General features: G+C 45.5%; 2 protein-coding genes across 2 annotated transcripts; both read left to right on the top strand.

Moving 5' to 3' along the window:
* The first annotated feature begins 4,449 nt into the window (after window positions 1-4,449).
* F5Y00DRAFT_23882 (uncharacterized protein) lies at window positions 4,450-6,123 on the top strand. The gene is made up of 4 exons (XM_048008013.1): window positions 4,450-4,902; window positions 5,036-5,158; window positions 5,234-5,293; window positions 5,350-6,123. The coding sequence occupies exons 1-4, from the start codon at window positions 4,673-4,675 to the stop codon at window positions 5,840-5,842; spliced, it is 906 nt and encodes a 301-aa protein (XP_047866919.1). The 5' UTR covers window positions 4,450-4,672; the 3' UTR covers window positions 5,843-6,123.
* Window positions 6,124-9,364: 3,241 nt separating this feature from the next.
* F5Y00DRAFT_231375 (uncharacterized protein) lies at window positions 9,365-12,252 on the top strand. The gene is made up of 5 exons (XM_048007015.1): window positions 9,365-9,468; window positions 9,535-10,591; window positions 10,641-11,328; window positions 11,387-11,608; window positions 11,759-12,252. The coding sequence occupies exons 1-5, from the start codon at window positions 9,386-9,388 to the stop codon at window positions 11,791-11,793; spliced, it is 2,085 nt and encodes a 694-aa protein (XP_047866918.1). The 5' UTR covers window positions 9,365-9,385; the 3' UTR covers window positions 11,794-12,252.
* Window positions 12,253-12,414: the final 162 nt, after the last annotated feature.

Here is a 12,414-nt window from a genome sequence, read left to right as displayed (position 1 = left end):
GCATGTATGTACACATTGTATATGCAAGCCGCAGCCCATGCCCGTCGGTGGAGCTATAGTGTAGGAGGCAAGCAACGATACCTACCTACATTACGATGAATGATGAATGCCCTCCTCTGCCTTGTTACCTCAGTCACCTGTAGATGAAGCACACATCACGCAGGCTGGAAGGCTACACAGCGTCTTTGCCTTTCAGATAAACTGCAAATACGACGTGCAACCCTCTCCCCCGCGAGTTACACAAATTAAAATGGAAACCTGCAATTGCGAACGAAACAGGTAATGAGCCACAGTCGCATGTAGCACAGCGACCTTCAGTTGATGAGACAGAATAAGAGAAGAGGGGGCCAGGCGAGACAATTAGACAGGCCGGACAGGGCGCCAGGGGGGCTCGAGAGCTTTCTCAAAGAGGGGTAACGAGATTGATCAGCTATCATCAGCTACCATTATAGATAGCCGAAGTCGAAACTAATCAATTGACACGACGGGGCGTTCTCAGAGGTTTGAAGATCTCCAGCGCTGGATCGGCAGTCATGCGTATTGAGACATTGGGGATATGCCGGGGAAGACATAATGGCAAAAAAGCGACGTCGGACAGCCTCAGACATAATTACTTGCCATACGAGCTGTAACCCAATTATATCACTGTAACGATTAAATATGAGGAATAATTGATGACGACTTGTCCGAAGTGGCGTGTCGATGGGAATCGCGCATCGAAAAGGTCCAAATCCCAAATCTTCGATATAACTTGTCTGGGTAGAGTCTGGGTAGTAACTGGTAGAGTGGCAGAGTAGTAGGAGTGGTAGAGTAGTAGAGTGATAGAGTGGTAGAGTAATAGAGTAGAGGGAGGAGAAGGGGGGGATGTAGAATGTAGGGTAGAGTCCCGGATAACTGGAGACGTCAATTGCGGGCGGCAACACGGGAAGCCGACATTAGGTAAGTTTGCCATGTACGATTTCCCATGTACGATTCCATATACGATTGGAAAGTTCGAGCTGCTTTTACATAGGACCGGATTGGAAGTTATTACCAGCTACAGCCTACGGCATTATTATAGGTCAGGTTACCGTACTACCTTGTTACATTATAGGTACCTAGATAAAAAGATAAACTAACAGACTAATAAACTGTATTGTGCCTACCGTGCCTACCGTGGCTGCCGTGGCTGCCGTTTAAATACACGGGCAGTCTGCAACCCCTTACTTCCTTACCTCGCGCTACCTTGCGGACTGTAGGACGTTGTTGTACTCAAAACTTACATGTATTAGCTCCTAACGGGGGAAAGCCGCGGCGGTGGGACTAACTTGATACAACACATAATTATAGTATAACACAATACCTAACAGCCCACATCTAAGCACCCTTTCGGATGTTAGCCTAAGGGCTGCCAGGGTAAAGTTTAACTGGGCTCAGGCCTAGAAAAAAAAAGAGCATGCTTCATGGGGTCCGGGACTATTTTGCGCTTCTAGAAATCGACGAACTGGTACACGTGCGAATCCACCCATTGCACTTTTTAGGTAAAAAATTAGAAAAACGTGCTTGAGATGATGGATGAGGTGAACTGGTCTTGAAAAAGTCGCCATTTCCTCGTGCTAGATCTAGATTTTTTTTGTTAGTGTCATCGCTAATTCGAACGCACAACTATCGATGCTTTAAGGTATTGTATATTGTATTTTTTTTTTTTTACCTGCGTGTGTTTAAATTCGATATGGTTAATTCAAGACTCGGCTTCGGGTTAAGTCGCATTTATCATGGAGGTTGCCCTTGGATGGTGACTCACGAGTAATCCACGTCACCTACTTGATTAGGGCCGTAATGTATGCTATACACTATAAGTAGGGCCTGCAAGGCCACCAGACTTGGCCACCAGACTTACGAATAATCGATGCACTTTTCAACCATTTGACCAGTCTACAGAAATATTAAAATAAATGCGTGTAGTGCGTGTATCGTACATTAGGATTAGGTATGAGGTGATAGACACAGTGCCTGATTGAATACATACCGACCAACAACCAATCCTTTATCTGATCCGCAACCATGTTTGGGTAGAGGACCCAGGTACTGCGTACCTTGGATTTGTAACCTATGGCGTTGGCCACAGACTACGTAGCACCTAATCGCGACATCTGATGGATGAATTTCGCCGAATCCATATAAAGTTTTTCTTGTCCTTCTTTCTCCCCGGATCCTTTTGTTTCTGTTTCTGTTCACCGCATTGTACAAGCATTGTATAATCTATATGAGTAATTGTGTGACAAATTGCGCCGAGATATGGAGAGATGATGCTTTAGTAAAAATCGCCGACCTGGATGGGCAGACATATATCCATGGGAACACCTGGATGGCGTAACGAAATGTTTGTAACAAAAAGCTGCGGTGCATGCAGCAGTATACTGTACATGGCAGCGAGAAGATTACATGTAGAATGAGTTAGGTAGTTAGTAGTTAGTCCAAATATTGAAACAACAAATGTCTGGCAAATATCGCAAAGTATCGCAAATATCCCGTCGGGAAACTTTGCGATGTTGCATAACGATCATCCACATTGTCCAAGTGTTTAAGTGGTCAGTTCCGCATGTACGGGTGCCTTATGTAGGTGGTATCCCCCGTCCCGCGAACCGCAGCGGAGCTTATGTTGCTTGCATTATTTATACTAACTAGATATGTAAGTAACTGTGTACAACGGGAGCGCATTGTTGAAATCCCGAGCCATCTTAACCCCTGCCCATGAACTCTTTCCAAATGATTCTGATCATGATTCTGATCAATCTAAAAGGTTCATTAAGGTGTAAGGTATACCGTACTGTATAGACATACGTATATACCTACCTACACTACGTATAACTCTTACAACGCCAAGCGATCCATGCTGCTACATCACCATCCCTGTTATGGGCGTTCCATTGCATGTCCATCATGTCCAGTATCTTGTTCGATGTTGCTGGCTGCTTTGCCATGGCGTTGAGACTTACTAAAAAGGACAGTAACTGACTCCAATATCTGTATGTAGGCATACATTATATGATGTCTACATACCTTATGCTAGGCAAGCTTGGATTTCTCGGATAACTAATAGCGTTACTCAAAAATAATTAGCCTGTCAAACGCATTGATATACACTACTAACGAATGGCCAGTTTTGGTAGGTAGTGCGTTTCGGTAAGGCAGAGTTAATTGTAAAAAGCCAACTCAACTTGCAAGGGGAGAATAGAAAAAATTTTCTTATTCGTTTTTCTCCTGTCCCCATATTCAATGAGTCTTCGTTCACCTGTCCCAACTTAAGAATCCAAAAGGGCTAGGCGCTAATAGAAGCTCTGTCGTGATAGTTAAGACAATGTAGTAGTCACACGCAATTGGCTCAAGCCCCCCAGTCTTGGGTCGCATCTCCGCTTTCGGCATTCTGAGCAGACGTCAGCCAATGAAAGCACGCACGCAAGCACTTGCAAAGCACTTGCAAAGTTAAAAGGGGAAGGGCGAATAAGAGAAAGAGTCATCGTTGGTTGATTATTGTGCACACACATCTGTACATAGTATCATCTGTACCTCCTAGACAAGCCCAGGTCCCAAGGTACCTTCCTACATAAAGTCATCCAGACACAGACAAAAACATAACCCTAGCAGATACAAGCGGTACCTTACCTTACCTGCCAAAATTATGTTGCAGCCATGTACAGTGTCAGCCAGGCCAAGGAGTGAAAAAAAAGGTATGGTACGAAACATTTCCAAGGGTGCTAGAATATATCATCCACTACATCCCGCCTCTTGTCTTCCTTCTCAATCTTCAAAAAAATTCCAAGCTCGAAGATTTATTCATTGTCGACCAATTCAGCTATATGCTCCCCTAGCATAGCATCTTCGAATTTTATATTGCATGATATTTTCATGAAACCTCCCTAGTAGACGTTCATCTTATAGATCTGCTTGAACACTTGAAGATTCAATTGTTACCTACACTACGAACAACTTGTTTCTTCTGTGTCCCAAGACATATCCGAAAAGTCCGACTTACACAACTAAACGCCCCCAGCGACTCTCACTATCCCAATACATGTTACACCACCAAGACTTCTACTACCTCCAACGTACCACCGCCACCATTACGAGCTTTCTCCGTTCACACGTCACAGGTGAAGCTATTATCATCACTTTTGATCCAAAAGCGCAGACTAGCAATTGGAAAGACGATCCAGACGTTACCGAACCACAATTCGCTTGTTAACATCGTCATCTCGTGTTCTGCTACAATTGAAGCTGGGCACGTAATATATCATTTAACCCTGTTTTGTCCTTGGTTCTTTTCCTGCCAAACTGGGCATCCCGGTCTTAGGAGATAGTATTAGTACCTCAACCGTCTTGGGTCCTGCACCTTATCAATTCGGCTCCAGGAACAACGAGAAACTAAAGCACGTCAATTCGCTTTATTCTCATAGCCCATTCCACTGGTTGGCAGCGCAATTGTCCGGAAATTTGCAAGACAGCTTTTATACGACTTTCAAAACCCGCCAAACTTATCGCGAGATCTCCCCGCCTTCAACCCCTCTCTGCAATATATTGGAAAGGGTTCCCCTACCAAGCTAGCCGTCTATCAGGTACTCACCTACTACCTACTCTTTAGAACAGTAGGTTCTGGCCTAGGCTTACTGCCGGGGCCAATTACATAGTCCCAATGCATCACACTCGTCGCAAATCTGGCCATGCCGCGACCAATAACTCAACGACTGAAGCCCGCAGGGCGGTCACAGCTTCGGATGCGAAGCCCAGACGGCCACAAACGTTGACTAGGAAATCAACGCCGCAAACTGTGCTAAAACTGGGTAAAAGCCCAAAGGATCGCGAAAAGGAATTGGAAGAAGAACGCTGGTTCGATGATGAGCGAGAAACCTTTCCTCAATTCTGGTATGTATTTTTTGTTCTATTCACACGGCTTAACCCTGCAACATAATTCCCCTTGATCTCGATGCCGCGGCGAGACTCGCTGTCCAGGTTGTATTCTTGATGTTCTACCTAACGTCATTTTGCGCCTGGGAAGGGTGAGATCGGGATCCCTTTTTCTCTCCTTCTGCGCGACACTTATGCCACTTCAGGCAATCTACGTGGGCTGCGTCACCACTCGATCAAGCCATGCGGGTGATCAACGCTGGGGGTGTCTTGTGTAACCAACCCGACTGTTCCTGCATCCCACGAAACTATTGTGTAGACAACTTACTAACTGGTCACGAATCTACAGTATGACCTGCGAAAAGCAATTCACCCCACAAGATGAGAAGATTTTATATTGCTCGGAGGCGTAAGCCACATTCCACCTAACCAATAGATAAACCGCATTACTGACGTCTAGACCAGGTGTCGCGAGCGTGACCAAGATACAAGTGTCAGAGTATCGTCATCGCGCAATTCGTCCAGGGGACATGAGGGCTTCGGAGCTGGTTTACCGTATTATTCGGTTGGAAACTCGGAACCCCGAGACATCATCCCGCGCGCCTCACCGTCTCGTTGGTCGCCTCCCACAACACCAACAACCGGACAGCACAGCAATGCCATCTCAGTCCTGAGGTCATTAAGCATACTGCCGGTAACCCCGACTTCGCCGCTAACAGGCAATATATCAGGCAATGCAGGTTTGCCGTTTACGCGCAGTGCTGTCACCAGCCCCAGTACGTCGTACACGAAATCGGCCAATCACTTCTACTCCTCAACTTACGATAACGGCTATGCAGTTACGGGCTATGGATATCCCCAAGGTGGAATGACGGACCGACCATTACCCTCCAGAAAGCCGGGTGCCTACTCGAGACCTAAGAGTATCGAGTTAGTTACACCGATAGTTGGCCGCTGAGCGGGTGGTCTAAAAAACGAGTTCTGGCCCGCCATAGTGCTGACGTGAGCTTCGGAGAGTTTTTTTATACGCATCGCCCGATTTTGTCACGCTCAGCAGGTCAACTCAACGCATTGGCGTGGGGAGTCGATTACAGTTACGTCGAGACCTTCGGTCTCGTTACATCAACCAAATGCGGGGGTGGTTTCCAGATACACAAATCTGGGCCAGGAGATAACAGTACATACTACTCCCCCACGGCCTCGATATTACACCTCGTCATTATACTTACAACCAACGACGCAACGGTTACATCAATACATCCGGATCTCCCGATTAGGATTTACTTCTATCATAGTCATCCGTTACGAAGGAGAAAAGCGGCAGACACCTTCAAACATGGAGAATATACAAAATAATATGCTCTAGGTGTTGCCAAGAAAACTTGTATCTGGGGCTCGCGAGGAGATCCGTGTCCGATTTCGATACCCCCAAACTTCCGAAGTTGCCGGGCGTGTCGGCTTTTGTGGGGCTCTACGCCCTCGGATATACATTGAAGTCCATGTCGGCGATTCCTCCTTTTTTAATTACTTTTCATATGTTCATAGTAATCTTTGGAGTACCAGAAATCGCCTACCTCACTGGTACAAGTTTTGCATACAGAGTAGGAACGGATCTTGCATAAAAAAAATAGGCGGCATAGGGACAGGACTGGCGTACTTGTCAAGGGCATCCCCATCTTTTTACCCCTGGCGTACCTAGTTTTGCTTTTGTATTCGGAACGATAGCTTTGCCGGGGCGCAGTTAGGGCGTACAATACTTTGTTTTGGATATGATTGGCATTGTTGGTATGATGGCATTTTCCGGATCCGGTATATACCAGTTTATTTCTTGCGAATTCAGGGGTTAGATAATGAGTTAGAATAAGGACCCAGGGTCATACGACAAACGTTAAGGAGGCAATGGTAGCCATGCCTATGTAGTCCTCAGACAGCTAAACTACACTAAGATAAAGTTGTAATTGTGCAATCAATCATAAAATGTCTACAATACAGTACATCATCTTGTAAGCTTTATCGTGATCCAACGCTAGTGGAGCTTATAGTACATAATACCATGTGTATGTAGTCGTCAAGCGAAAGTTTCCCGAGGGCCGGTAGGGGTGGATGAAGAGAAAAAAAAAGTTGCTCTAGGACTATCGAACTACAGTATGTTAGGTGTGTCCTATGATATGTATGATACATACACCACACCACACCACACCACATACACACCCCCGACGTAGACACGTAATGTAAGAGGCTCAGCAGTATCCACGTGGTCGTCTCCGGCAGCTTGGATTTGTCCCTTTGTTTTTTCTACGGTTGGTCTACATACTCGTCTACGACATACATAGTGTATGCAGCAGTCATCAATCGACGATTTCGATTCTCCGGTCCGCTTTTTTTTCGGCATTTTCTTTTTTTAGTACTGTATTACCTACATAGGTGCCCCCATACATACCACAGAGAGAGAAAGAGAGAGAGGCCTATGTAGATTAGCAAAGACCGATTGGCGGGTACCCCCTTACGGCGGGAATTTCGCTTCTATGACGAAGGTGGGCCGAGAAGAGTCCGCGGCGGGCCCGCTTAGTTAGGTACGTTATCAAGGTAAATTCCGAACTTGCCGAGAGTGCCGAAAGGAAGGGCCGATGCGGCTTGGAGCTGGGCGGGCGGAGGCCGAGGTTGCGTGTAGATCCCCGTGTTGACTTTCTTCCGGGTCGTCGCCGGATTATTAGCCCTAGTTAGATATTTTCTTTTGGAATTATCGTCGGATATCAAGTCTTATATATTTAATTAGTACTGCCACAATTTTTTCAACCAATCAGATACTTAGAATCGCCCCGCAGTTTGCGACTTTTCCCTTTGCCATTCTATCGCATAACGTCTGCAAAAGGTGCAACTGGTATAGAAAGGTCATGCAAAACGAGCTCTATCTAACGATACCAATTATTAAAACTTTTACATTGTGTTGAAATAGATCAATTAATTTTACAAAAAATTCATCGGACGTGCGCTGAGGTGTGGCTAGCCAATCAGAGGCCAGACTTTAGCTGTGGCGTCAGTTTTGCGCATAATCGCCGGCCCCCCCCCTCCTCCTCCTCCTCCTCCTCCCTCTTCCCCTTTCCCCGTCCGCGTTTGAGCGGACGGGCAACGCCGCTAGTCCTAACGTACGACTTTTACGATGTGACGAGTCAGGGGATAGGGGTTTACTCGTATGGCGTCACTCTTTTATTCCCGTTTGACAATAAGCTGATAAGTTGTTAGAACTTAAAAGGATGGTCCTCTAGTTTATAATTTAGGAAGTGTTAGTTAGAGTCTAGCTAGCTATCCTTCCCCGTGATCATATAGCAAAGCGTGGAGCTTGGTTATTTTACTACCTAAAGCGAGTGAATGAATGAGTAGACGCTATAAGCCGACTTTACGGACAAAACCACTTAATAGCCACAGCTGTATCTGATATAATCTTGGGGGGGGTGAGCAATGCCCGAATCGTCTTATGAAATTATGAAATGGATACATAGATGGCAGTTCGTGTGAGGCTCCTGACTTCGGCTGTCTTAGTGGATGGAGTAGTGAATGGTTTTGATAGATGATGTCTTTTGACTGCTGGTCTTCTGGTACCAACAGCCACAAATAAATATACGCTGTAACAAAGACGCATTTTGTTAATGCAGTATATGCCGTATACATACATACATGAGTTTTGATTTTTAGCCTCCTTTGAAGCTTTATGGTAGCCCCTTTATGACCAAAGTTCATTTTACCTGCATTTATTAGATTAATGTCTTTCAATTCGGTTCATATCAACTTACGTTTCGATCTATATACTGCCTTCCCTGTACTATACATGCAAGTTTTATGCCACCGTCAATTTGGCTTATGATGTTTACCAATCCAGCTACTCTGTCGGGGCGTTCCTACAAACCACCTAGAAGACTTGATTGCCAGGGCTACGATTGCGTGTTGGTAAATACAGCATTACAGGACCGTAAATAGAGAAGTCTGTCAAACGCGTCTATAGATAGATACGAAGAAAAACGGTGGTATAGACGGGAAGATACTAGTAGCCTAGGAAGCAGTGTTGCTATGTAGGTTCTTTGTGTGGATGAGTGCTATTGGGGATACGCGTTTGTTTAGATATCTTCGAAAGGTTACCTATGCTACCTTATAGACCTAGAGGTGAGGAGATATAAACAGCATAGTTTGAGACGTCTTGACATCCTGCCCTACTTAACATTTAGATTCATTGATCTACTACTCTACTTGTTGATTTATACGTACTTCAACCATTCCCAACACTGAATTAGCCCACCGTAGAGGACTACAACTATTCACATCTAGGAATAGTCTCTCTCTAATAATATTGAGCCTGTCACTCTAACTGTTCGCGGCTAGACAAGATCACGACATGGCGCCTAAGCCGCAAACACCCCATATCCCCCCGGAGGACTGGAGACTCTCAGATGATGACGAGTCTTACACTCTGGAAAATAGGGTCACACTTGAATCCATCAACCAGCGAATGACCATAAATTTCCCCATCGTCTCTAATTATGCTTCTCACTGGGGTCCTATCGAGGCATTTCGCGAGCTTGTCCAGAATTGGTAAGTTAGTGTAGTGTGTAGTGTTTGTGTTTCTGGCTTCACAATGTCGAGCTAACTACCGTGTAGGAGAGATGGGATCATTAAGTCTTTCGAGATAGCTGAGGACAGCTTTCGTGTTACATGCACGGAGAGTGATGCCGGAATCATATTCAAAGTTTACAGAACTAAGCATTCCGATCCAAATCAAACCAAAATACCAGAATGCTTGGGATACATTAGATGGTTTAAGCAAAATGGATTCGGTATCGTGGAGGTCACGAATAGAAAAGCTACACTCCAGCCCTGGCATCTTGATATGGGAGGAACAAGTAAGCAGAATGTTAAAAACCAAGCGGGGGCACACGGAGAAGGCCTCAAAGTTGCTCTTCTAGTTCTCCTACGAAATCCTCAGAATCATGCGGTCCGGTGTCGCTCTGGAGGGTTTTCATGGACCTTCAACTTTACTAATCAGCGGAGACTCGTTGCCAGTCTTACAAGGATGACACCTACCGCAATCAAAAAGGCACATGATCAAGCAAATAGTGACGTGAAAAATAACCTAGTACCCGTTAGAGCTTTACCCAGTGAAGATGTACAGTTTTTCATTGGCGGTAATGGGACTGGCCGGGATGAGAATGGGGTCCCAATAAGGAGGAACGAAGTCACAAAAGAACAGTTCATGAATTGGACCAAAGCGGCCCTTTTCCTACAGAGTGTCAATGACAACAAGATTGTGAAGACGGAAAGGGGCGACTTAATCCTAGACGCTCGATTTAGCGGAAGTATCTACCTAAAGGGTCTACTGCTAAAAGAGTCGAAGAATGGTAGATCCGCTAGCATTACCGGGAAAAAGCTGCAGTACGGATATAATTTTGCAGATGGAGTTGCGAACCGCGAGAGAGAGTTCCTAACCCATGCCGATGACGAATTGATGGCTATTCTACGCATATGGAGCCGGGCCTTCATTCTTCAAGACAGCATGGTCGCGAAGTTCCATGAACTCCTTAACTCCGAGAAGCCAGAATATGCGGATGTCTCGCAGGCGGAATATTCTATCTTCCCAGATATGAGAGATTGTATTAAGGCATTCCTCCTTAGGGAGTTCAAGGACAAGTGGCTCTATTCGGCTAAAGAGAGAAGTCAGGTATGTACCAATACTTAATCCGCAAGGCTTACTTGCTCACGATATCTAGAACACACGGTTTGACCAGATTGTCCAAGGCTTGCGCCGCGAGGCTCTAGAGGTAAAAGACTCATACTGGACCATTCTAAAGGAATGCGGATTCAGAACAGCAGAAGAGGAGGAAAAGAAGCAATTCCTAGCAGCCGAACCTACCGCCATTCCAGATACAGGCTTCGCCCAGTCCGTTCATCGACTGATCCGAGCTGGCCTCGACTCATGCCCTCAGACCGCTAATATATCTGTGGTTTTCGTTAAGGCTGGCAGCGTGGGACTAGACTCCTTCTACTCATCCTCACAGGGATTATTCAAGGTGCACGAGAAGTGGTTGACAATAAAAGGGGCAAGGGATGAGTTGGGAATTTCCAGCAGAATTCTGGAGTCCTCTCTTTTGTTCAATACTGCCAAGCGCCTCTTTGCCGATGCAGTTACCCAAGTACCGACGCACGTGTTTCACGAAGGAAATCGTTCTCGGTATTGGTATCGAAAGCAAGCGATCAGCCAAGGTGACCAGAGAATTCTGGAGTGCACCCAAATCAAGCAGGATTTACGGTATAGGGTGAGACGCAATGAGGACTCAGACACACTCGTGGTCAAGTGGAATCCTGGTACTGGGTGGCTGCCAGAAACTTCGATCCATGTTCATTTTCATCTGGAGTCGACCTGTTCACATCTCAAAGACTGTCTTACGGCGAGAAAAGGTATGGCCATCATAAGACGTTATCTTGGGAGAAAATGTCAACTGACATATTTTGATAGTTCACTTGGGGATGGAATGTTTCAACCGATCTGACCATGCGCAGGGTCCAATTGACACTTGTATAGCGATGACAACTTCATTCAGATCTGGGTCCTGTGAGTTGGAAGTGAAGAAAGGAGAACAGTACTTTATGATATTATCGAACCATTCAGACCCGAGCTCATTCCTCATACACTCCAATAAGCCGTCTGCCATAGAGGAAGTGAATAGTCTACTATCAACTACCACAATGTCAGTAAATTCCTATCTCTTAATGTTTTCTAAGACTCGTTGCTGATGTTCTTTTAGCACTTCAAAGACCCCTCAAAGAAGCTCAGCAAGTGATGGAACGAAAACATTTGGTACGTCCCGATGTCTGGACTTATACATACCTAACCTATACCAAGCGCTGATAATGCATCTATAGTACTTAAGGATCCGATCGGCTCCCTGGATATGTTGGCTCCTCGAGATTGGTTCACTAGCACCAACCTCATCGGGACCGAAGCAGTCATCGGTATCGCACAGGGCGATACTTTTCAGGTTATGTCGCCATCGACGTCTATCGTCACGCCAACACGTAATTGGCAACGGGTCGACGGCTACAGTAATGGCTCTCCCCGGCGCGTTAGGAGAAGACTCTTTTAATCATGACCGCGGCCGACGCCGTTCTTGAATTCACAACTGTTGGTGATAGCAAGAAAATGCTGAGGATCTAACTCGAGAGCTGCTAAATGGCGAGTATATCATATGCACAGCCGATATTATGCCTTCTACGACAGATAACAAGCTGCGAAATGATAGAGGAACTATATGTAAATATGTAGAGGCATTTTATAGTCAGACCACATAGCGAACAAATTGATAGGGGATGACGAGATGAAGAGATGAAGAGGTGAAGTCTTAAGAGTTCATTGTACTTCGTACCCAAGTACCTTTAATATTTGATATACGGGTTAGTTATAACACCCGAGTATTGCATAAATTGCACAACGTAAAGGTCCTCATTGTAACTTACCTCCTAGGTACATAAGTTAAACTTTAATGA

The sequence above is a fragment of the Daldinia vernicosa genome (genome assembly GCF_022497035.1).
Source record: "Daldinia vernicosa strain CBS 139.73 unplaced genomic scaffold F5Y00scaffold_12, whole genome shotgun sequence".
Taxonomy (NCBI): Eukaryota; Fungi; Ascomycota; class Sordariomycetes; order Xylariales; family Hypoxylaceae; genus Daldinia; species Daldinia vernicosa.
Note: the sequence above shows the minus strand (reverse complement) of the source record. Positions and strands in the feature narration are given on the sequence as shown.

Bases quoted from the DNA above. Each gene is read 5' to 3' on its own strand.
- F5Y00DRAFT_23882 (XM_048008013.1), top strand. From the start codon at position 4,673: ATGCATCACACTCGTCGCAAATCTGGCCATGCCGCGACCAATAACTCA. The intron at 5,159-5,233 runs GTAACCAACCCG...ACGAATCTACAG, and splicing joins CAACGCTGGGGGTGTCTTGT to TATGACCTGCGAAAAGCAAT. The intron at 5,294-5,349 runs GTAAGCCACATT...CGTCTAGACCAG, and splicing joins ATTTTATATTGCTCGGAGGC to GTGTCGCGAGCGTGACCAAG.
- F5Y00DRAFT_231375 (XM_048007015.1), top strand. From the start codon at position 9,386: ATGACCATAAATTTCCCCATCGTCTCTAATTATGCTTCTCACTGGGGT. The intron at 11,329-11,386 runs GTATGGCCATCA...ATATTTTGATAG, and splicing joins CTGTCTTACGGCGAGAAAAG to TTCACTTGGGGATGGAATGT. The intron at 11,609-11,758 runs CTACCACAATGT...ACTTATACATAC, and splicing joins AGTGAATAGTCTACTATCAA to CTAACCTATACCAAGCGCTG.